This window comes from Ctenopharyngodon idella, chromosome 5 (assembly GCF_019924925.1).
Source record: "Ctenopharyngodon idella isolate HZGC_01 chromosome 5, HZGC01, whole genome shotgun sequence".
NCBI classification, from domain to species: Eukaryota; Metazoa; Chordata; class Actinopteri; order Cypriniformes; family Xenocyprididae; genus Ctenopharyngodon; species Ctenopharyngodon idella.
This window is the reverse complement of record NC_067224.1, coordinates 13,282,032-13,307,952: the sequence shown is the minus strand read 5'-3', so window position 1 is coordinate 13,307,952 and position 25,921 is coordinate 13,282,032. Positions and strand designations below refer to the sequence as shown.

At 36.4% G+C, this 25,921-nt stretch overlaps 1 protein-coding gene across 3 annotated transcripts; it reads left to right on the top strand.

The window, feature by feature from the left end:
• Window positions 1-1,386: 1,386 nt before the first annotated feature.
• Window positions 1,387-21,852, top strand: lix1 (limb and CNS expressed 1). Of its 3 annotated transcripts, XM_051895498.1 has the most exons (7): window positions 1,387-1,525; window positions 4,535-4,645; window positions 11,898-12,061; window positions 14,837-14,977; window positions 15,629-15,724; window positions 18,665-18,742; window positions 21,206-21,852. In XM_051895498.1, the coding sequence occupies exons 2-7, from the start codon at window positions 4,603-4,605 to the stop codon at window positions 21,587-21,589; spliced, it is 906 nt and encodes a 301-aa protein (XP_051751458.1). In that variant the 5' UTR covers window positions 1,387-1,525; window positions 4,535-4,602; the 3' UTR covers window positions 21,590-21,852. The 3 variants fall into 3 exon arrangements, with proteins under 3 accessions (XP_051751458.1, XP_051751457.1, XP_051751459.1); XM_051895497.1 differs by lacking the exon at window positions 1,387-1,525 and having other exon boundaries at window positions 4,333-4,645; XM_051895499.1 differs by lacking the exons at window positions 1,387-1,525; window positions 4,535-4,645 and adding an exon at window positions 7,872-9,611.
• Window positions 21,853-25,921: the final 4,069 nt, after the last annotated feature.

Here is a 25,921-nt window from a genome sequence, read left to right as displayed (position 1 = left end):
TACCTCCATCATACCATTTTATTGTCAAATCTTCTATAGATTTTTAATACTTTTATCATTTGCATTATTATTATATTGTGTGTAGCTACCTATCACCTGTCACTATCGTTTTTTTGTCTAAACTTATTTGTTATATAGTTATATTTTTTTCATTATAATAATCATTTCAGAATGTTTATTTGTCATATTGCAATGATATTGTTCATATTTTGTCATTATTTCTTTTCCACGATGATGAATATGGCACTAAATAGTTAGACAATCCTTTAATATGTATTTGTGATGAGCAAATAATCATTCATAAGGAAAGGTGCCTTCAAAACCAATTCTAAAATGTAATGTACTTAAGTCTGCTATATTCACTTAAGAAAAAAAAGGAGAACATCTCATATTATTATTATTAATTTTCCTACGTATTACTATTGGATATATATATATATATATATATATATATATATATATATATATATATATATATAAATAACATTTTGTAAAATGCAATAAAATCAGGAATATGTGATTTGTTATTTCTCTTTAACCTTTATTTAACTGACAAAAGTACAAAGAAAAGATTTCCAGTGTTTTCAGTGACCAACAAAATTGTATTTTGCAAATATAAGCAAATTTTGATTTTGATGGCTGCAACACACTTCCAAAAAGTTGGGACTGATCCAGGACCAGAATCTTCATTCAGACCTCAAGTCAGTACATCACAAGAGACACTACAATCTGCTCTTTTAGATCAGCAGTAAGCAGAGCACCTAACCAAAACCTCCATCAAAATAAGTGAAAGGCAAAGGCAGAATTCTATGTGTTACCGTTTACATTTCCCACAGCAGGAGGCTTAAACAAAGACCACTTCATCCAGAAAGGCTGCAGGTTATGTCAACAAAGCTCCAAACTCTGCTTGACTCATCTGTTGAATGGGCTGCTAGTGCGCTTACATGTCACCATAAAATCTACAATTCTTATTTTTTTAATGGAATATTGCAGTATTTATAGTAAATTATTCATTTGTGCACATCATCATCATCATTATTTTTTTTTTTTTAATTCACGTGCCCTCATAATATTTAGCCAAAAAAACTTCCCCTACCTCTTGCAACAACATCTCTTTTCTTCTCTGATGACATGTTTATTGGTGTGAGGGCGGGGCAATTTGTCACTCACATGAGATTGCAACAATCCAATAAAATCCCGATGGACAAAATCGCGCTCTTCATTTTTTTTTCTTGTTGGCATGTAAACGCTTTAGGTCGACTGAAATCGCATCAGTACGACTTTAACGAGCCAGACATATAGAGAATGTCATTATAGCTCGGCTTCATACAACATGTTATTCACAACTGGCTTTTGCGTTTTGCGCATGCTCTGAAAGACAGCAGTGACACAAGACATTTATAGCGTGTTAAGTAGGCTATGCTTGGAAATCTTGCTATAGCTCGATTGTAATTGCACATGTAAACATCCTTATTACTTAGTGTAAGAGCTAAATAGCATATAAAGACCTACAAAAGCCTTAAAGGTATGTATTTGTTGTTCTTCATTTATCTGGTGGCTTTTTCTCACCGGTTAAAGGAATAGTCATTTAAAGCGGAGCTGTTAAGCAAGATTTTCAGTGAATAACAGCTTAAATTTGAGTCCATTCCTCATATAAAGTTATCATATGGCTTATGGTTAATTATTATTATTATTATTATTATTATTTTGGAACTTGACAGCCTTTGGTCATTATTTGCTTTCAGTGGATGAGAGCAGCTCATAAATTCTGAAAGAAAGTCATACAGGTTTGGAACAACATAAATGATGACATAATATCCAGTTTTGGGGTGAACTATCTCTTTAATAGAATTAAATCTTTATAGTGAGGAAATACTAAATAGAAACTCTGTTTGAAATGTGAAATGAGATTTTTGAATCAATAACAGGCCAGTCTATAACACATCTTTGTATTTCCATTGTAGATGCTGTTAAGTGGTGGTCACACTAGACTTTGAGCACACAATTTCTTCGGACATTGCAACGGTCATTATATGACATCACGACTTTTTAAAAACATAAATTCAACATATAACAAGTAATGATCAATCCAAAATGTAAAAATACGCAATACCAGTATTTTTGCAAACCTGCAGCTTTAAAGTTTACGTTCTTTTAAATCAGCTAAGAGTCACACGTCTTTACTTGATACAAATTTTGCAGGTCGGAGTTCATCAATGCCGCTTTGGAATGCTGCAAATTCCAAAATTTCTTTGTCTCCAGCATTCGCATGTGTATGAATGGAATGAAAGTGTAGTGTGTAGACTTTCAGTAGTACAGACTGAGCATGGCCTTCAAAGACGTAGGAAAGCAGTCAAGTAAAGTAAAAGAAAAAACACACACTTTTTAAGAGCCACTCAACCCTGACAACCCGCCCAAGTTTTTTTTTTTTTTTTTTTTTTGATTGACATTCAAGTTCCCGGTTGGTTTTGATCTGACAGCTGCAGGCTTGAAACTTTCAGTGACCTCAGTGGTTCCCCTCACCAGGTGGTCTTTTCATCCCAGAGAATTCCACACAGCTATTTATCATCAAAGATGAGAGAGAATAGTTAAAAACAATTTAATATAGTTGGGTTTTATCACCAAACAACATCCAGCCAATTAAACCATTCTCTGAATTCTTGCAAAAAGATATTTCTCCTCCTGTCCCTTTTTGTCATTTCAGCTGCCAAGCTGTGTTTCTCTCAGTGCTGAAGCCCCCTTTCTGTGATACTGTGATTGTCATTTATGCTAAACACCTCTCTCTCTCTTCCCAAGGCAGTCTCATAATAGAGCTCAACTCTGAATGGTGCCCTTATTCCCAAGAACGAAAGACACAAGAAAGTTAAAAAAAGGGGCATCAGACTCGTGAAAAATGTGGTTTAGGCAATGATGTAAAGTGAATTGAGCTTCAAACATTGAGGAGGTAGGCTCATGGATGCTAAGTGGAGAAGAGGGAATAAAGTGTGCTTTTAGTTCACTAGACTGAGTGAACCATTCAGAGGAATGCTGTCCGCCACTTGGATTTGTTCAAAGAACAATAGCCATTCAAGCATTCAGAGCTGCTAAATTGAAATGTTTTCTCATAGAGTATGACTACACAGTGCTGTCTGAGCAGAATCAATTCTTAGACTTTATCACAGTCTAAAAAAACCCCAAACAAACTTTGCACTGGGTTTGACAATGAATCCACACAAACTAACAAAGGTTTGGGTACATGGTCATTTTTTTTTTATTAATGATATATACTTTTTTTCACACTCAGTGTCCTCAAAAAATATTTGGACAAGTCACATCTAAAAATGTCTGAATATAATTGCATTAGATACAAAATGATTATGCAAACAAATGATGCAAGAGCTGTTCTCAGAGCTAAATTCACTTTTCTGAGCCATTTTTTAAATTAATTTTAATTAAGTAGTTCCAAGGTGGTTTTTAGTGGATTTATGAAGTCAGTTCTCCTCACGTTCACATAGGTGTCCTATAACCAGGTGTTGTTCATGTTTTATGAATGTTTTTCTTAAAGAGCGTGCTTGCACTTTAAAATAAATGTCACTTTTTAATAATGTTGTATTTAATACTAAAAATGTTATCCAATGAAACAACATTTTTAGGTGGGCTTAAATGTTCACCCAAAAATGGAAATTCTGTCATCATTTACTCACACTCAAGTTGTTCTAAACCTGTATTAATTTCTTTCTTGTGCTGAACACAAAAAGATATTTTGAAGAATGTGGGTAAGTAAACAGTTTCTGGTCCCCATTTACTTCCATAATATGTTTTTTCATACTATGGAAGTCAATGGGGAGCAGCAACTGTTTGGTTACCAACCTTCTTTAAAATATCTTCCTTTATGTTCAACAAAAGAAATAACTTCATGCAGGTTTAGAACATCATGATGGTGAGTAAATGATGACAGTATTTTCATTATTGGGTGAATTTTAAGTGTCTATACATTTTGGGGTTACTGTATATTACAAGGGACAGTGGAGAGTCTCTTTGCAAATGAATGCTTTGATTTATAATTACATTTTTAATGTCCCCCCCCACCAATTTCAGGATCCTGTTAAGTTAAATAGCTATTTAAGTGGTCAATAAAACAGTCAGAAGTTGTCTGCTGTCCATCTTGGACGTTTCTTCAGTGAGTTGGGCACTGCATATGTAAAGCATGTTGTGAAGGAAGGCAGAGGCATGCTGTGAATGAATGGAGAAAGGGGGCTGCATTCCTGGGCCAGGGCTTAGTCGACTCAGTCGAGTGGGAGTGTGCAACAGGCTGTGAGAGTGTGTATGTGGTGAGAGTGTGTGTGAATATAAGGGAGTGCAGAGCAACAACCAACCTCACAGCTAATTAGTTCAACCCTTGACAAAAGGTGGGCCAGCCACTGAAGAGAACTCCTGGGGGCTGGCGTAATAGGGCTCCACAGACTGCTCTGGAGGCTAGAGAGGAGAAGGCTAATAGGGGACCTCCTCATGTTCTCCCTTTCTGGAGCTTAACTGATGTTTTGAACTTCTCCAGAGCATGTGAGAGCTGGAGACGGACAAGGAGGATTGCTGTAGGACGTGTGGGACTAGTAGTTGGAAATCATGTCTGGACCAGATTCTGATGATGACAGAACCTTCAAAGACTGTAAGTAAGACCTAGCAGAAATATTAATAAAGTGTGAATGTTCTGATCTTTCACCTTGTGCTTTATGTTCTTCACTGTCATGAAGAAGCAATGCAGCATCCCATAGATGAAAAATGTGTAGGGGGAACTTGTCCTGTTGGGTCAAAAATGTAGTATTTCTCCTTTAAGTGCAGAAGGTTGCGGGTTTGAGTCTTGCTCTAATGACAGTTTAGAGTAAATTGCCTTTGATTGTCAGTAGATATATATATTTATACTGATATACCATTGAAAAGTTTAGAGCCAGTAAGATTTTTTTTTGTTGTTGAAAAAAAAATAATACTTTTATTCAACATGGATGCATTAAATTGATCAAAAATGCCAGTAATGACATTTATAATGTTGCAAAACATTTCTATTTCAAATAAATGCTGTTCTTTTTAACTTTCTATTCATCAAACAATCCTGGAAAAAAATGTATGACAATTATGTCACAAATATATTAAGCCCTGATATTAATAAGAAATGTTTCTTGAGCAAAAAATCAGCATACTAGAATGATTTTTGAAGGACACTGAAGATTACAGTAATGATACTGAATATTCAGCTCTACCATAATAGGAATAGGTTTTATTTTAAATTTTCAAATATATTAAAATAGAAAACAACTGTAATATTTTTATATTATTTAATATACTATTTTTAATGTGTTTTTGTCAAATAAATGCCTGTTTGAATGTTATGTATGTATAATGATATAAACAGTGCACAGCATAAATGAGTACACCCCCTCTGAACAAATACAAAAGATGTATTTTTATAATGATCACTAATACAATTCATGGAAAAATGGCGAAATTTAAATGTATTAAACATATACTTAATAAAAACAGAGAAAGTATGTCATTAATATCTGTAAAATAAGTTATAAATTAGCCAATTTGTTTTAAATAACAGATTGCAAAAATGAGTACACCCTAGATTTAATTCAACAAATGTATAATTTTCTAGTACTTAGTATGTCCTCCATAATTTTAAGTACTGCTCTGACCCTTCTTGGCACAGAGTGCACAAGTTCATGACAAATTGCCACATCCGTCCTGTTTAATGCTGCCTTCACGTGCTCTCGGAATTATCGTAAATATGAGCTCCCTAGGTAAAAATTGCACATGAACGCCCTCCCATTTCAAAACTTGCTCATTTCGAATGGGCTCATAATGACGACTTCAGAAGTGGGAATTATCAAATTTCCGATAGCACATGAAGGCTGCATAACTCCTGGATGATAACCTCCTTAAATGCCCTGGGGCCGTATTCACAAAACATTTTTATCTTACCACTAAGAGTTCTCCTAAATAGTAGTAAAAGTTCTAAGTTAAGAGTTTTCTCTTAAACCTATTCACAAAGCTGCTGAGACAAACTTTTACTAAGGAATAGAGAGAAGAAGCTAAGTGTAAGGGTGGGGATGACTTCATTGATGTCAACACGCTTACTAACTATGCACACAGTGATTGGCTGATGCACTGTAAAAAGTAATACGCACTATCTACTCAATAAAATTGTGGCAACAGATTACATGCAATATTATTAATTAAATTCAACATAAGAATTGAGTTAGAATTAATCAAATGAATTCCTTAAAAGTCAACCATTTATGTGTAATGTGTAAATTAGCAAACAACATTACAAAAACCGCAATAATAGTGACCAAACATTTTCAATAAAATCAACATCAACATCTAAACCTCTGTTAATTCTTGTGTTTCTTTTTTCTTCAGCGATTCTGCTTGTTATCATCAGGTGTCTTCAATGTTGGCAAAAAAATAAAGAGTTTTTCTGTTTTTCAGATATTTTCATTTAAATTTTACTTGTTTTAAATGGTTGACATTTAAGAAATTAACTCAATTCTATTTGTTGAATTTAATTAATAATATTGCTTGTAATCTGTTGCCAAAATTTTATAGAGTAGATATAGCATATTACTTTTTACAGTGTGGGAGGAGTCTCTGTCAGCGATTTAATCATAGAAATATTGTAGAATGGGGTATCATATGCCATATTCAAATAAAGGTTTTAAAATACAAATGTTGCCATATTCAAATAAAGGTTTTAAATTGTAGACTAAGTGTCACTAATTAAATTAGTATATGTTCAGCTGTTAGCCTCTTACATGTATGCATCTCGAGAGAATGCAAAATTCAAGCGACAAATTATGTTTTATAAACAAAGTTTGGGAGGAGCACGTTCACACAGTCTATCTAATCAGCTCGAGAGGAGGTATATATATATATATATATATATACACAGACGAGAGCCGACTCACCTAGTTACCTCAACAGTTTTCTGCATCCCTCCACCTCCCCTCAGTCTCCACTGGGGATAAGGGGGAGAACTTTGGGTTTGGGGTAAAAAAATCCAATCTCGGAGCCCTCGATCCCCTTGGACAGCACGCCAAATACGCTTATTATATTTTTTAACTCTATTCGATCATAAGTGTGAACTTGTGAAAACAACTGCCACAGGTAATCGGACATTAAATATTTATTTATTAAATATTTATTTTTGGTGTTTTATCGTAGATTCAAATCTATAAATCAAAATATGTATTGCATTTATAAAGAAATGGTCCTGCACCCAAGGCTCTGTCGCTATTGCCTCAATGATGTTCAGTGTCTTTGGGTGGATTGCTGAGGCGGATTGGCAGCAACGGCCATTAGGATTGTTTGTGATTTTATCTTAGTGACTTAGCCTCTTGCCTACTAATGTTTCACAGGTTTAGGAGCTAGTTTTAGCGCTAAAATGCTTTGAGAAATACTATTAGAGCAACAATTTAGGAGTCCTAAAATTAGGACTGACATGCCCATTATTTTTAAGAGTTTCTCCTAAATCAGCAAGTTAGGAGCTACTTTTAGCCTTAAGATGTTTTGTGAATATGGCCCCTGATCTTTAATGGGGAGTGTTGCTCAACTCGTCTCTACAGAATCCCCCACAGGTGCTCAAGAGTGTTAAGATTAGGTGAAATGTCCACAGAAGGTATTTTACCTTGGCAGAATGCATATCGTCATTGTCATGTTGAAAAAAATGCCCAACATTGCAGGTAATGAGGAGAGGGTTGGATCTTCTGTTTCAAGTTTTTGAAGTAGTGTGTGAATTTATGACAGCACTGATAAAGCACTCACACCTTCAGCACTCATACATCCATAAGAGCTTTACTGAACTTCACTGTGGGAACCAGGCACTTTTCACTATACTCCTCCTCTAGCAAGTCAAGTCAAGTCACCTTTATTTATATAGCGCTTTTTACAATGTAGATTGTGTCAAAGCAGCTTTACATTGATAACTGGTACATTATTTGGCTGCACAGCAGCTCTTAAAAGAATAGTGTCAATGCAGGCAGATCAAAGCACTGTTGAATATCAAATGTCAAGTCAAATGTCAAGTGTCCCCAACTAAGCAAGCCAAAGGCGACAGCGGCAAGGAACCCAAACTCCATCAGGTGACATCAGGTGGCAGACAAGTGGCAAATAGGTGTTTAAATGGAGAAAAAAACCTTGGGAGAAACCAGGCTTAGTCGGGGGGCCAGTTCTCCTCTGGCCAACAGTGCTTTGTTACGATTCAGGTAGCTATCATAAGTCCGACAGGATCGCAACATTCAAAGTATTTATTCCAGTTCCATCCGACTGAGGATCGTATTCATCACGGCGGTATGGACGGTTGTTGAGGAACTGTGTCGTGGCTGTCGTGTCGATGAGGCCCTCACAGTGGATGATCTAGTTGACTCAATCTCTGCTGATACTTCAGGGCTGCATTGTGGTCGTGTCAAGGTGCAGGTCCTTGGTCTCACCTGGATACTGCCCGGATCCGGTTGACTACGGTGAACCTCGGGATAACCAGAAAGACTAATATTAGCGTAGATGCCATTCTTCTTCTGATATAACGAGTACATCAGGCGTTATAGGAAGTGTTCCCGGTTCCGGCTGACCTAATTTATGCAGCCTAATAATCCTTTAACAGCAACACCATAACATTTTGGATGCTGTTAGATTCAAAATGATTGACTTGGTCTCATGAGACCAGAGTATAGATTCCCAGAAGTTTGTAAATATGGGCCTTGGAAAACGCTAATTGACTTTATTGTGCTTTGGCTACAGATAGTTCCAGTGTGGACAACAACCATACATGTCACTTCTGCAGGCTGCATCTTCTCACTCTTTTCATAGCTTTTGCTGGCTCTGAGACACTTGCTTGGTATTTCTCCTGCTCTTTGTCTAGCAAAAAAAAAAAAAAAAAAACATAAAAAAAATCACTCATCACTAAATGAAAGTTTAAATTGAAGGCCTGGTTATTTCAGGGGCATTGTCACAAGTCCACTGTTTTTTAATTTCAGTTAAACATTGTTTAGCAACTAGAGGACACAGTGTAATAAACTCAGATTATAAGGGTCTTTGATGAAATACAATAACATCTATCATTTTATTAAACCAAAGCTCATTCACAGACACAGCTTTTGTTTCTGTTCCACTTCATCTGAAGCAAGGCAGTTCATATACCAGGAGACTGGAATTAAACACTCACGTAGTGTGTGTTGAACCATTACAAACATAGACTGGGCGGTGCTTGAAGCAGCTGACTCTTTCAAACAAACAAAAAGCTGGAAAATTTCATGCTGTAAAAACAAGTCTGTGTTCCCACATACATGGTCTTTTTACAAAAATATACCTTTGGTTCCCCTTCTCAATATTATTGCTGACCCTTTTAGAGGGGGTGTGTTTTATATGCTGATTAAAGCAAGACTGAACAAACATTGCACTTACTGTGGGTGTGAAACACTGAAATCACACCACAACTCCCTGATGTGTGACACTTGTCCACCTCACAGAGTCCATGGACACCTGTTTGTTTTGCTAGGAAAATGATTCCATGTGCTGATGCTGGACAGCCGTCTGATGTTACAGTGGATGTTGGTATGAATGGAAAGATAGACGTGGAGGTAAACAATTATGTTTTAACAGCGATGGGTTAAAATTGAGCATAATTATTTACTGGAATGACTAAGTAAGTAAAATTACAATGAACAAACATAAAATGATTAATAATATTTATCTTTGGTTTATTCTCTATGATTGTACAGCATAAAAGTGATTTAAAAACGTTCTGCAAAGTTGTTATTTGTAACCTAATAATCAAAATTTATAGGGCACCATTGTTGTAGCTCAAACTGTAGAGCATGGCGCTAGCAGTGCCAAGGTTGTGAGTTGGTTTTCTAAGGGGTTCGATTGCATTAACTGATGAAATACCTTGAACGCAATGTGGGATGCTTTGGATAAAAGTGTCTGCCAAATGCTTTAATGTATATATTATGTTGGTATCACGGTATCACTTCTCAATAAAATAGATAGTTCACCTCAAAATGAAAATTTTGTCATCGTTTATTCATCCTCATGTCGTTTCAAACCTGTATGACTTTCTTTCCTTTGTGGAACAGAGTGTCTGTGTATTTTTTTCTGTCATAAAAAAAACAGCATGGTGTTGTTTTGGACCCCATTAATTTTCATTGTATGGAGTTAAAAACATTCTTCAAAATATCTTTTTTTATGTTCCACAGAAGAAATAAAGTCATACAGGTTTAAACCGACATGTGGCTGATTAAATGGTGACTGGAATTTTTATTTTTAAGTGAACTATCCCTTTAAATGCTGCAGAATAATGTTTGAATTTCACTCTGACAAGCCAATTGGGCAGAATCTATTTTTGTCTTTTATTTCAATGTAAATGTTGAATCATGCACTTTAACGTCAGTTTCACTTGCCTGTTGCAATGATTATACAACTAACGTGCTGGGTGACTTAGATCTGCGTATCAGAGCCATAGATCAGTATAAAATATAACTTTTATCTCAAGAGTTTGGCAGTGATACTGTCTGAACTAGGTTTGTTTGATTAACAGGCACAATTTCAATAAACACAGCAGTCAAAAACCTCTTATGTAACCACTTAGACTCTTGGACATGTAAACAACTGAGCCACTGCAAATTATCACTGATCTGTGATGTAAACGATTGAATACTAACAGAAAAGATTTTAATGTAATACATAATATACTGAATTCATCACAAGTCATCTTAAAGGGATTGTTCACTCAAAAATGAAAATGTATTATTTACTCTCCCTCATATCGTTTCAAACCTATATGAGCTTCTTTCTTCTGCAGAAGAAAAGAAGGAAGAAAAAACATGACATTTTTCATTATATTTTCTTTTGTGTTCTGCAGAAGAAAGAAAATAATTCAAGTTTGGAACGACATGAAGGTGATTAAATAATGACAGTTTTATGTGTTTGTGTGTGTGTCTCCAACAAGGATGGTAATACCAGAAATCTTTGATCTTGTGGGGACATTTTTTGGTCCCCATGAGGAAAAGAGCCTATAAATCATACTAAATTATTGTTATTATTATTATTATTGAAAGTGTAAAAAATGCTGAAAGTTTTCTGTGAGGGTTGTTTTTAGGGGTAGCGTTAGGAGATAGAATATATATTTTTGTACAGTATAAAAATCATTATGTCTTTGGAAAGCCCCCATAAAGCACAAAAACCCAACATGTGTGTGTGAGACTGGTATTCCCTACATTATGAGGACCAAATATCCCCCTAAATATAAAAATACCAGTAAATTTTCACCTTGTGGGAACATTTTTTTGGACCCCATGAGGAAAACAGCTTAAAAATCATACAAAATGGTGTAAAAATGCATAAAGTTTTCTTAGGGTTAGGGGATAGAATATAAAGTTTGAAAACTTTGAAATCTTTGACCTTGTGAGGACATTTTTTGGTCCCCATGAGGAAAACAGCCTATATAAATCATACTAAATTATGTTTTTATTTTTATTTTTTATTTTTTGAAAATGTAAAAAATGCATAACGTTTTCTGTGAGGGTTGTGTTTAAGGGGGAGGGTTAGGGGATAGAATATATTTGTACAGTATAAATAGTAAAAATGCAGAAAGTTTTCATAGGGTTAGGGGATAGAATATACAGTTTGTACGGTAAAAATCATTAAAGTCCCTATAAAACAGAAACCCAATGTGTGTGTGTGTCTGTGTGTATGAACTAACCCTTTGAGAGAAACTCAAAAGTGTCTCTTTCAATAAAAACAATAGGTAACTTGGGAAATATTTATGTAAGATAAATTATACTTCCTTGTAGTGGTGCAAATTGAGCACATCAAAATGCATTTAATGTGATAACATTTCTAAAGATTCTCCTTCTTTTCCTGCTTAGTGAATGTTGTGGGAATGCTTCACAAGTTTTGGGAGCAGAAACAAGTGAAAGGTGTGATGATGGAGACAGAGAATCTGGTAGTCTATGAGTCCATTCCCTCACCCAGCCCTCCCTACATATGCTACGTCACCTTACCAGGTGGCAGCTGTTTTGGAAATTTTAAGGTAAGTGAACTAAATTCCATTTTGAATGTCCACTACATTTTTATTTGGCATGTTCTGTAAGGGATAAATTAATACAGGCACTCTTATGTGATTTTAAAAAATTATTATTGAGCAAAAGATTTGTTTAAAATTAACTTTAATCCCTTTTTTTTAATCCCATTTTGGTACAATTCAAGCTTTGTTCCATTACTAAATCAGGTCTAGAGTTTTTCTGAACAGCATCTCATCAGTACTATTCAGTCCAGCCATAAAAGAAGAGGCTTTTGTGTGAAAATGAGGAGGGCCAACAGGTGGTTCTTATTTGCTAAATTACTCCTGCCAGCCGCAAATCAGTATGTGGCCTTTTACTTCAGTTCAAATGGAATGTTCTATGAAATTAATCTTGAAAATAAATGAGTTTATTTGTTCATTTGTCATTGTGAAGCGCATGACATGACTGGGAACAGATCTTGTTATTCTGAAATGTTCTTCTTATGATTGAACTATTTGAAAATAAACTAGGAATCATGGGTATTTTTTATAAAGAATATGACATCAGTCCTTCTTTTGAAAAAGCTAGACAATCTGAAGTTGACATTAATGCATGAAAAAACACCATTGCAATAGCCCATTTAAAAGGATCTAAACCTCTGATGTTGTTTCCATGGTTTCTATTTGAAATGACTGTTATTTGTGGAAAATTCAGGACTAGCTGCTGCCCTTTGGAGAGACTAAAGCGCACCGGGGAATGACCACTTCAGTGATACTACTGTCTAAATGACCATCATTGATCAGGGATTGAGCACATGGGAAATACTCTCACAACTTATAGGCTACTGATTATTTAATTCACAAAGTAGCTCAGTTCCAGCAGTAGTTTTCTTTTAGATCAAAGACCTGGGTTGCATTTCCCAAAAGCATTGTAAGCCTAAGTAGATCACAGAGATCATTGGTGCCAAGAGTTTCTACAATCTCTTACAATGCTTTTGGGCAATAACCCAGAATATCTTATATCCTCAAAACACTGCTCTCGTCTATTTCTGCTCTCTCTTTCTCTTTTATTCTCAGAACTCCTAACATATATTCATCTTCATTCCAGCACTGCTTGTAAATGTAATAGCCTGATTATTACTTTGCACAGTAAAGGTTTTCAGCAATATTACAAATCCAGAAACTAATCTCAGCACTGCTAGCCTAAAATCTGTCTCTAATCGTTGTTCACAGACATCATCTAAAACAATCTTGTGATGTGGTTAGGCATTCTGTGGCTCTGTGTTTAAGACATGCTTTTGAGGACTATAATTTAACATAAAGGATTAGTTCATCCTAAAATGAAAATTCTGTCATTTACTCATTCTCATGGTCTAGCCCTGTATGACTTTCTTACTTGCATGGAACACAAAAGGAGATATTCTAAAGGCTGTGCTGCCTGCTCTTTTTCATGAAGTGATAATGAATGTGACCGCCCTTATGAAAAAGAACTACACTTTAGCTTACCTTTAAAAAGAATACTTATTAAGTAAATAAATACAGAATAAAATACTTTAAAAGAATATTGTTACACATTGCTGGTCAGCAAGCATGACGTAGGAGATTCCCTCAAACAGTCTTCATTTACAATCCAAAAATGATTAGAACACAGAAATACATAAGAGAAAACAATAACCAAACATTAACTTTAACAAGAACCGACAAAACTAAACTGAGACACGGGGGTATATATCAGTGACATACAGTGGTGTTCTTAAATGAGGAGGCAAATTCGTCACAGTTTTTTTTTTCTTTTTATGTTTTATGATTATAAAAATGTAAATTCATGTCCCAGTTACACTTAAAAGGGTTAGTTCACCCCAAAATGAAAATTCTGTCATCATTTTGGCTACTCACCTCAAGTTGTTCAAAACCTGTATGAATTTCTTTGTTCTGCTGAACACAAAGGAAGATATTTTGAAGAATAACTAGTTGTGAGGCACCATTGACTTCCATAGTATGTTTTCCTACTATGGAAGTCAATGGGGCCCCACAATTGTTTGGTTTCCAGACATTCTTCAGAATATATTTTTTTGTGTTCAGCAGAAGAAAGAAACTCATACAAGTTTGGAACAACCTGAGGGTGAGTAAATGATGACAGAATTTTCATTTTTGGTTGAACTAACCCTTTAATGTTGTCACATTTTTCTGGTTAAGCAAAAAAAAAAAAAAAAAAAAAAAAAAATAATTAATAACATTGTTAATGTTCTATTTATTAAAAGCAAATATAAATTTGACCAAGTTAGTGTTTTTAAACATTTTTACATGTATTCCAAAATAATAACTAAAGGCAGTAATCATTTAAACAATATGTTTTATTTGTGAACTATTTTCGGATCATCAGTCTTCAAGCTCGGTAAACACTGGTCACAGACACAAAGATGTAGCCGACCTTTCATTTCACCAAGCAGATTGCTCACTAAAAATGACACAAAAGCAGCATAAAAGTATCATAAAAGTGTCCCACACAACTCATTTTTTATTTTAAGTCTTATGAATTCAATTCACATATTATGAAGACATACAGTAGTCTTTTGTGAGAAATAGACGGAAATTTATGCCATTATTCACTGATAACCTTCCCCTTCTCCTGTTAATCATTGTGACCGTGTCACTTTTTGGGGTGTACTATTCCTTTGAAGTCCAATTAGAGTGTTTATGTTATCAAGAATAAAATAAATCCCAAAGAATACCCAATCAGTGCAAATTATCATATTTCAGCATTTCATGATGATGATAAATTGAAAGCCTCTCTCTCACTGACAGTACTGCTACAGTAAAGCAGAGGCCAGACGTGATGCAGCTCGTATCGCTCTGATGAACTCCACATTTAATGAGTTGCCCTGTCGCCGCATCACTCCTGAGTTCATATCACACAGCGTGAAAGAGGCCGTCAGCACCACCAGCGTGAGTCTCACTACTAAGCTGCTTATCAACAAATCATCGAGTTTGCCATCACACTGTTGAGATTTACAAGATGTTTATGACTTTTTGTCTAGTGAATACATTATTAGCAGTAGCAACAATTTTCATTGCTACATTCTTCTTAGTTAAAGATAACTATTTGTACAGCTCTAAAGCTTTCCAAGCTATAGAAACTGTATAGTTTGGAAGTATGGAAGGCCACCCACTGTAGCTATTAGATCCATGTCCTTACACTGGCTCTATTTCTTATAATGAAGAGCCAAGAAGCAATTCCAATGATAAATTGGCTTTGTACCAAAAAAAAAAAAAAAAAAATTCTACAAAGAAAAGTCATGCCACCCTCCCTCACCCCAAACCTGTATGTAACTGCCAAGATTTTCACATTCTGTGGGTGTGTGTGTGTGTGTGGGGGTGGGGGTGGGGGGTGGGGGTGCATGTGTGGTCTCCCTTCACTCTCATGTCATTTATCCTCTACAGTCTTGGCCTTTTCTCCTCCAACAATAAAGACAAGTTGCTCCGACTGAATTACAAAGCAAAGGGGTGTCTAATGAAACCCAGACCTCCTTCTGTATTTGTGTCTGCTCAGGCTGAGTGATGACACGTCTGTAAGTCATTGTGTCCCACTGTTCACAGGGTAACATTTCAGATGCATCTGACCCTGGTACCAGTATAGGAGCATACTGCCTTATGCTGGAGCTGAACACTGGGAGAACCATGCTGGAATTTCAGGTTAGAAAAAAAAAAAACAGCCTTTATATAACCCTTCTGAAAAGACCAGCTGGTCCAGACTGGTTTACGCTGGTTAGGTGCTGCTGATCTAACTGGTACTTTTAGCGAAGCTGGTTGATAAATAAAATCTGCTGGTTTAGATAGTATTTGTTTGTCCAAAAATCTCTTGTCATTTACTTTCCTTCATGTCGTTTTAAATCTGTATGACTTTCTGTCAGGTTCTATTTTCTGTGGAACACAAAAGAATGTATTTTGAATGATGTTCCAGATGCGGTTTTCCATGCATTGACAATGAATGGGGACTGGAGCTTTTAAGGTTCAAATAGGATGCAAATGCACCATAAAAGCACCATAAGAGAAGCCCATATTACTACTGTGACTATATTCCAGAGGTGTAAAGAGTACCTGAAAATCATACTTGATTAATACCTTGCAGCGAAAATGACTCCATTACAAGTTACAAGTCACCAATTCTAATACGACTTGAGTAAAAGTCTTAGAGTATCTGATTTTAACTGTGCTTAAGTATTTTACTCATACTGAATGTAGGCTCAGAGATGCAGTCCTCAACACCTAAGAGACATGCCAGTGAAAATAAGAAACAGTTGATCTGTAAGATGAGAAATCATGTTTATTTTCTAAAATCAAAATAAAACAACCTCAAAATTGCAATAAATCAAGGTCGACACAACAGCTTCTTAAACGTCTACAAACTCTCAAGTCTCAGTTAAGCTCAAGTGCACAAAAAAAAGCAATTTCCTTCAAAAAGGTCTCGTCAATAATGTTAAGTAAAATTAAATAGTCAAAGTCTACTTTTGGTTTCTGCCTCATCACCAGCTGCAGTCATGACCTCATCTCCTAAATCAAACACCTGCGATTCAGCAACTACCTGCTAATGCACTCACATTTATGTAAAGTAGCCTTGCTGACAAGTTTGGGTGAGTAAAGGCAAAACGCACAAGATATAGTACCTTCAATGACCTTAGATGGCAATATCGCTTCTTTATAGCAGAAACAAACTGCTGCAGAAAAAGTTAGGTGTCATGCAAAATATTATATGTAATTGCATTATTCATCACAAATGTATTGGAGTAAAAAGTACATTTACTTATTCAAAAATGTAGTCATGTAGAGAGTAAAAGTGCTAACATCTTTGATACTCAGTCAAACTACAAAGTAACCAAAAAGATACTTAAGTAGGCTACAGTAACTAATTACATTTACTCAAATACCTTACACCACTGCTATATTCCAAGTTTTTAGAAGTTATATGATAGCTTTCTGTGAGGAACATGTATAATTATTCAGATATAGTCTTGCTCTACATGATGCATCAATGAGAGAACCATTATTTTGAATCAGATCCTTTGAATAAATCAATATTCACTACCATTTAAAAGTTGGGGAATTAATAAATAAATAAATTATTTTATTGTACAAGAATACATTCAATTGAATTCAAAACTGAACATGTTTCAAAAGATTTCTATTTCAAATTCATCAAAGAATCCTGACAAAAATGTGTCACAGTTTCCACAAAAATATTAAGCAGTACAACGTGGTTAATAATAAGAAATGTTTCTTGTGCACCAAATCAGCATATTAGAATGATTTCTGTAGGAACATGTGACATTGATCAGTGATATGTTTACATTAGCTAACAGGAAGGGAAGGTTATCTTTGAATAATGACTTAAATTTCAGTCTAAATCTCACACAAAGCTATTATATAACTTCAGAATATAGAATTGGAATACAGTGCACAAGTCATATGAACTACTTTAATGATGCCTTTATGGTGCTGTTGTGTCCTCTTTGAAGCTTGAAAGCTTCAGCTAGTTTGTGATGACTATAACTCCATATTTAGTATGTTTCACATACAAATATTTAATATAGCTGCTAGTAAATGCTATAAATAATGTTTATGCGGTCAAAACATTACTCATGCTGCTCATCTGTCAAACGTGTAAAAACAGGACAAATAGCAGCTTTCTTCATTTCATGAAAGACTAGGATTTCTCTTACAAACGCTGAGCAAAATCTACTTTTGGATGCTTACCAGAGCCTACAGATGAGCACAAGTTCATGTGTGTTAAAAAAAACCAAAAAAAAACCAAACAGATAATTTTCACATTGTGCACACAATGGGGCTCTGTTTAACACACCGTCTACACTAATCCTCAGTATGACATCAGTGAAGAAAAAAATGCTAAAGCAATACGCATCTGCACAGTAATGTGTTAAATATGATCAACACGCTTCAAAAATAAACATCATGTGATGATGTCTCGATGAATTTGATTATTTACATCAACACAAACTGTAGGCCTCTTTGTTCTGGTGAACATACCTAAATGCTTTGTCCTAATACTTTGAAATTTTGCCTCAAATATCTTTGAGAGTTTAAAATAATAATTCACCAAAAAATGAAATTATCCTTAAATCACCCTCAAGCCATCCTAGGTGTATATGACTTTCTTCTTTGAGCCGAACACAATCAGAGCTATATTAAATAATATCCTGGCTCTTCCCAGCTTTGTAATGACATTGAAGAGTTTTTGAAATTCCAAAAAGCACATCCATCCATCATAAAAGTAATCCATATGACTCCAGTGGGGTAATAAATCCAGCGTTAGCGTCAGTTCTGGCAGGTCACGTTCTTGCAGGTCACGTTCTTGCCCAGAACAGAACCATACCGCCAATACAAAATCTATGCTATTATCAATCATATTTAACGATAGTGGTCCTGACAGAAATGCCTTCTGAAGCGAAGCGATGGGTTTTTGTAAGAAAAATATCTATATTTAAAACTTTATAAACTATAATCACTGGCTTCCCAGTATCTTTGTCTATATCAACACAAAAAACGTAGGCCTTTTATAGAATTAGTTATATTATGAACTCTTTTGTTTGTATTTTATTTATTTATTTATTTTTGTAGGAAGTAATGACAGTTTTTCAACTATTGCACTGGAATGGCACTCTGAAGGCTTTCCGGGAAATGAGATGTAGCCGTCAGGTAAGAATAAATAGCTTTTTGAAATCCTTTCTAAAGAAAATGTGAGTAATGCTATGCATAGTTCACCACCATGATGCTAGATAGCATGTAATCATTGAAACGATGTTGAGTCAGTGTTGATGCAACAACTTTAATTGTATTGAATTAATGTTATAAAGTGATGTTGCTTCAGTATCACACTTGCGCCCTCAGTTAATGTTGAAGCAATGTTGTTGAGATTTCAAGAACAAATCAATGGCAATATTATTGATTCAACATTACAAAGTGATATTTTTTCAGCATCACTTTTGCACCCTCAGTTACTGATTTCAACAAAAAAAATCAATGATAATATCATTGAATCAACATTAGGAAGTGATGTTGGTTCAATATCACGTTTACACCCGCATTTAATGTTGAAACAATGGTGAATAAAAAATCAATGGTAATGCTATTGAATCAACATAACACTATGATTGATTCTACATCACTGATGTTGAAGCAATATTGAAATTAACAAAAATAATCAATGATAAAATTGCTGAATCAACGTTACACCTTGATGTTGATTCTACATTTCTACAAATCTGAAAGAGAAAGCATGATGTTACTTAAGAACAAGTCAATTCAGCTGTATACAGTCACATTCAAGAATGTTAATATACTAAACACAATATGATTCACTTAAAAAAATTGCTCAACACAAAATATTCTAATTATGATTATAGAATCATTAAACTCTGTTTTCTAAAATCTATTAATGCTTCAATATCAAAATAAAGCACTATGGTAAGCACATCTGAAGCAGCTAATCAAGGTCATTAGGATCAATGAAAACTTCCAGGCAGGTGTGTAGGAGCTAAACATGTATAAACACCTCTGAGCCATTACTATAAACCAGGGGTGTCCAATCCTACTCCTGGAGGGTCATCATCCTGCAGAGTTCAGCAACAATCCCAATTATTAAACACAGATAAACCCGCTAATTAAGATCTACTAGGTATACTAGAAACTTCCAGTCAGGTGTGTTGAGGCAAGTTGGAGTTAAACTTTGCAGGACATTGGCCCTCCAGGACCGAGTTTGGACACCACTACTATAAGCTATATATCTCAGTTCATTTTCCATAAAACTACGTACCATAAAGTAACAAGTTTATCTTGAAGAATAAAGCTTCATTTTTTTCAATGGAAATTTCTTTAAAGGGATAATTCACCCTGAATGAAAATTCTGTCATGTTGGTGTCCTGACAGTTGACGGTAGCCATTGATTTCCATAGAAGTCAATGGCTACCGTCAACTGTCTGGATACCAACATTCTTTAAAATATATTCTTTTGATATTAAAATCCTTAATCTCTTTAAATATCACAAAATAGCCATGTCACTTTCTCAATAAACACAAGATGTTTTTTGTGATTGTGTTTCAGCAGAAACTGAATGGAAATCAGTTACATTATTCAAATTTAGTGATTCAGGAATATGAATGATTACCTGATTAAGCACTAGCCTAATCAGGGAGAAGGAGCTAAGGCACAGGCTAGCATCAGGTCCCAGGTCAGGTGATTATGCTGTCGACAACAACTCAATGTACAATCAACGTCAACATTACCAGGAGGGTGCTTCTCATATTTTTAATTGTCCATCTTCATCTGCCTTCACTCCTACTAAAGGAGCAATGTGCTCTGCAAGCACTGATGGATGCAAGGCATGGGCTATGTGTGAAGTGTGACATTTTTGCATGTTCGTGTCTCTTTCACTTCAAGAAATCTGTTAGATGATGTTAGGAATTCAAGAAATTCCTAATAAACATTACTAAAGCAAGATGCATTTTTAAGAATGTAAAAAAATGGGTACTTTATTCAAGCACTTTAATAACTTTTTCATATATCTAATTACAGTCAGTAACAATAGATGTTTTTCAACCATTTTTCAATAGACTTGCTAAAATCATGAAGGCCCACCCCTAAACCAAGCCCCCAGTGGATTAGAGCATAGTGGGTAAAGCAGTTGAAAAAGCCCGTCATGAACTGACACTCCCCACTGATTGGGAAACACTCATTAGTGTTCTGCAGAGATACACACCTGCATGATGTTGTGGTCATCAAATACAAATCACTGTTAGTTCAATGTCACTGTCTCCACTCATATGTGCTGTCGACTTTCATCAAAATTTTTACTGCTGATCCAACACACTTAAAACATTGAAATTTCAATCTCAACTAAAATGATGGTTTAGATTAAAACTCAACATTGTATCAATGACACCATGCTATCTGGGGTAGGTGGTTGCCAGGGCGTTTCCATGAAGTTACTAAGGTGTTCTGCCGAGTGTTTTAGTGTGTTTTGCTAGGAGGTTGCCAAGGCGTTCTGAGTTTTGCCTTTTGACCCCAGTAAAAAGCCTGTTCCCAAGTCCCTACTGTCATTAGATCCAATGCTGTCAATTGTACACCAAACCTTCTCATTCTTGTTTAATTGTCTTTTACAGGACGTTATCCACTACTACTCACAGCAGCATCTGGACGAGCGTACGCGCAGCCACATGGCGCTGGACTGGTTACAGAAGGAGCAGCAATCACCCGGCCTGCTCTCTCAAGAGCTGCAGCTGGCCGTGAAGGAGCTGGGGGACGCCCGGAGAACCGGCAGGGAACTCCGCTTCTACAAGGAGAAAAAAGAAATCCTGAGCTTAGCTCTCAGTCACGCTAATGCTGAGGATCTGGAGGGCTACCACAGTGAGGAGATGTCCTGGAGAGAAGAAACTGAATTTGAGTACTATGCTCAGGAGGGACTCTGTCTGGAGGAGAGTATGACTGACCCTTCAGAGCACGGTCAGTTTCACTCTCAGGGGAGTGATGGAGAATCAGTGGAGTGAGCTGTGAGAGTTGAAATGTATATACTGTACATATTCTACTTTTTTACAATAGCAAGTGTTTCATGTGGTATCAATATACATTTTTTATGCTTCTTCAATAACATAAGATGTTTTAGTCCATATTCTTTATTTCCATTACATTTTAACACAAAAAGGCCAGTAAAGATGTTCTGTACATGTAATAAAATAACAAACATGCTGGTGTTAGTTTTACAGATGTATAGAGACTAAAACTATCTGCTATAAAAGGTGTTGTAGCACGAGGACATTTGCATTGTCGTTTTTTTGTTATTCTGCTAGTCTGCCAGTAGAGGACACTGTTTCTGTACTTTTGTAATGAAGTGTCGTGTTCCTAATTGAACAGGACAAAGCGCTAACAGCACTGTCTTTATTCATTACCCGCCCTTGACTGGAACTGTGATTAGCTAATTTTTTTGTTCCAAACAAATACACACACCTAATCAGCTTCTATTGAACATTTGTTAATTAAAATTAGTCCTTTGTAGAAGCAATTGTGAATAATGTTTTAACAGATCTATTTGCAATGTTTTGAGTAAACTGGTACATGGAGTCTGGACTAATGTCCATAAAATGGCTTCCTGTGATGACTACAAAGCATAACATTATTGTCAGTTTCTTGGGCAGCTTTTGATGGTGATTTTTACTTGGTTTTGATCATATTACAGGCCTATAATATAAACAACAAATGGACAGGGGAAAAACATCACTAATTGAAGCAACGATCACTAATCTCAACAAGGATCATTGTAGTAAAAAAATCCACATTTGCTTGAGATAATGTACACTAAAAAACAGGTACACTAAATTTTACATAAAAATTAAAAGTTGCAACATGTAGTTATTAGTTCATTACAATTTGGTTTTGACTACTTTAAATTTAATGACTGAAAAATAGTTTAAATCAAGTACAAATGACAGAAATGACTGTGACAAATTGAGTGGATGGATACAAAGATGTGCACAAAAACTAGGCCATAATACTACTTGTTTGGCTCAACTTTATATTACCGGTATTTTTTTTTTAACATCACAGTGGTTGCTAGGAGACTATTGAACCTAAACCAAAAAATCTTGAGCTACAGCGATGATGGGTATGTGTCCTCATAAAGTGCTCTTAGTGGGAATTGATAATGTTATATAAGATGCTAATTTGCCCCTTTCTAATTTTCTTCTACTTGAACTGGGCTTTAAGTTTGTTATTTTCTCTCCTTTGCGGCTTAACAAGCAATAAGATCCCATAGTGACAAAGAGCCTCACTGGAGGAGAGGTGTTTTTGCTTGTTTTTTTTTGTTTTTTTTGTTGTTGTTTTGTTTTTTTAAATCATCTGCTCATCTGCAGATCCTACACAGTCTTATTCTGCAAAGGCCTAATTATTATTCACCCTGAATCACTTTTCATTGCATGATTTTACATAAATTATCTAATTACACAACAAGAGAGCTTCTCTGTAATGCACTGCTTTCACACATTCACTCATACCAATTTGCAGTTTTTTTCTTTTATCGCTCTTTGAGGTATGATATATCTAGTCGACCTACAGATGGGAAAAGGAGTGGGATAATGACGTCTCTGGCTGTTTTACTCTTGGGAGGCAGAGCAATTTTCCAGATTCAGTGATTGTCAGGCACCTAAAGGGCTCAAGCCATCGGTAGAGCCGCCTTTCTTTAATTTACTGAGCAAAAAAAAAATGTTCGCTTTCAAATTGAAAAGCATGACTTTCTCCTTTCTTTTCCTTCTCAGGACAATGAGATGTAAATTACACCATTCCGGGCTTTGGGCTGATAGGAAATGACAATGAGATCGAGAGCATTAGTGTTATTCCATACAATGGCTGTTTGAAGCTGACCAAAGGGAACGAAAATCATATTTCCTGTTTCAATAATGAATTAATAACCAGACAGATGGAGGAACACACAAATCAAATCCATTTTGATGGCATATTGTGATAAAGATTTTAAATGGCACTGGAAATTGTGTTTCTTTGGCCCTGATTTATTAAATTTATGAGAATCTTATGAAAATTGAATTAAAAGACATTTACATTTTTAACCTTTTCATTGTTCAATGTTATTAAAATCACATTTTAGTTCATTTCTGGCTTGGATGGGGGAAATGCTTCTTTTCTCTTTGCCCTGTTCTTCAAGTGGAACAAGAAGCTACTGTGATGATTGAAAGCAAAAGACAACAAGTGAGAGACGCTGTGCTATTTGTCTCCTCTCAGCTGCGAGCACACCTTTCCATTTTCACACAAATCTCACTGCAATTGCAATCTCCAACTGACGCTGCCATCCACTCACGTTTGATGCCGGTGTAAATGCTGTTTCTGCAAAGCCTGCAGTGCTGAGGTGTCTGAAATCCCAGGAGAGCTCTGCTTCAGTCCCATGCTATGCAGAAAGACAGACTGACCCATTCTGTATGTTCATAATTTTGCATCTTGTTAACCTTGTATGGAAGTTCCTGTCAAGGCGTCTGTGCAGCAGCATGCTGAGTGAAGCAGGGCTCAGCGTGAACGCCATGTGGCCCTTTTTTCCTTTGACATCTCTTCCAACACACCCACTCTCCTACTCTTCACCCAGCGAAGGACATCTCACCCTTCCCTCGCCTTTTCCCTCTTCTTTTCCTCCTTCCAGTGTCCTCATTAAGCCGGCAGCTATGCAGTCCTCTGTCGTTATGTTGGATTTCGTTTTAGGATATGTTATATAACAAAAAATCGAAAATTCTGTCATTATTTACTCAGCTTTATGTCTTTTAAACCTGCATGCTGTTATTTATTTCTGTGGACCGTGGCTCTCAAGTTCAAAAAAGGATCAAAATCCACCATAAAGGCACTTCACATCGTGTGTGTGCTATATTCCAGGTCTTCCACACAAGGAACAGACTGAAATTTAAGTCAGCAATTACTGATAATCTTCCCCTCCACCAAAGCTGTGAAATTTCATTTAGAACAAGCACAATTGCGAGTGTGATATTGCTTTTAGAGACATTTATAAAGTAGCACATATTTTAATTTGGGTTTATGGAGTTCTGGAATGCGCTGTGTGTGGACAGACGGTCCCCCCAGGAAAGCGCTGCTTTGTTACGTCAGCGTGACTTATTGAACTGAAATTGTCATCAATAGGTGATTATGACTGCCACATTCCTTAGAACGTTCCATGGATATAAAGAGTGCAGACAAGGTTACATGTTCCCCTTCATCCTCCCTGTCCATCTGTCCAGGGAGTAAGCTTCTGGATCTGCCAGAATCTACATCCCTCAAGAGCTGGACTAAGGACAGAGTCTACGTCACATCGCCAATGCTTCAGGTCATTGGAGTTGGGGGATGATGGTCATCGTGATGGCCCAACAGCTCTGGGATGCTTGTCACAAGTGGCTGCTGGCCCAGACTCGCGATGTCAAGGAAGTGATCGACCTGGTGGTGCTGGAGCAGTTCATCACTCGACTGACACGCAGGACTGCTGAGTGGGTCCAGTGCCACCACCCGGCGTCGCTGAATCTGGCCATTCAGCTGGCAGAGAACCATCTGGTGGCATGCCCAAAGGGCCGGCGAGCCCCTTCCGACTGTTTCTTTCTCCAGCCTTTCTCCCTCTTTTTTTTTTTCTCTTCAGCTTGGCCTCAGAGTTTTCCCCGGGTTCCTGACCTGGAACATGAGGGGGTGTGTCGGAGAGTGCTGGTGCTGCCGCCTTTCCTTCATCCCTCCCCTTTCTCCGTCAGTTGCTTGGCCAACTTTCTGCCGCCAGGGCGGCGGGGAGGCCTGGGCAAGTCTACTGGCAACATGTCCTCCAACCAATACGCCCATATAGGTCGTTTGTCACTTACCTGAAATACGACCCATAGGAGTGTTTACTAAAGTTGCGCCCCTATCAACAACAGGAAACTTTCATTTTAATCATGCGATCGTGGGTTTGGTCCCATGGGAACGCATGTGCTCATAAAGTGAATATGCACTAGAAATCACTAAGGCTAGGTTTAGGTTTGGGGTAAGTGTAGTCGTTTATAAAAAAGGACAAATGGTGGGTAAGGGACCATGTAAAAAGTCCACACATTGAATTTGAATGAACACACATTTTGATTGGTAACAACGGTCATACATCATTTCATGATGACAGACGTAACACAACACTGTCATTACTTTTATGCCAGCTAGAGGGCGCATGACTTTAAACCATAAATATAGGTCATAATAAGGTGCTTGAAAAAACGACCTATAGGGGAGGAGGACAGTCTCCTACTGGAGATGCGGGGACACCGGCCATTTCCAGGACAGGTGTCCAGTTATGGAGGTGGGGACATTGATCTGGTTCCCCGACTCCC

Coding starts and splice junctions, on each gene's coding strand:
- lix1 (XM_051895498.1), top strand. CDS start 4,603: ATGTCTGGACCAGATTCTGATGATGACAGAACCTTCAAAGACT. Junction 4,646..11,897: donor TGACAGAACCTTCAAAGACT/GTAAGTAAGACC, acceptor TTTCCTGCTTAG/TGAATGTTGTGGGAATGCTT. Junction 18,743..21,205: donor AAATGAGATGTAGCCGTCAG/GTAAGAATAAAT, acceptor TGTCTTTTACAG/GACGTTATCCACTACTACTC.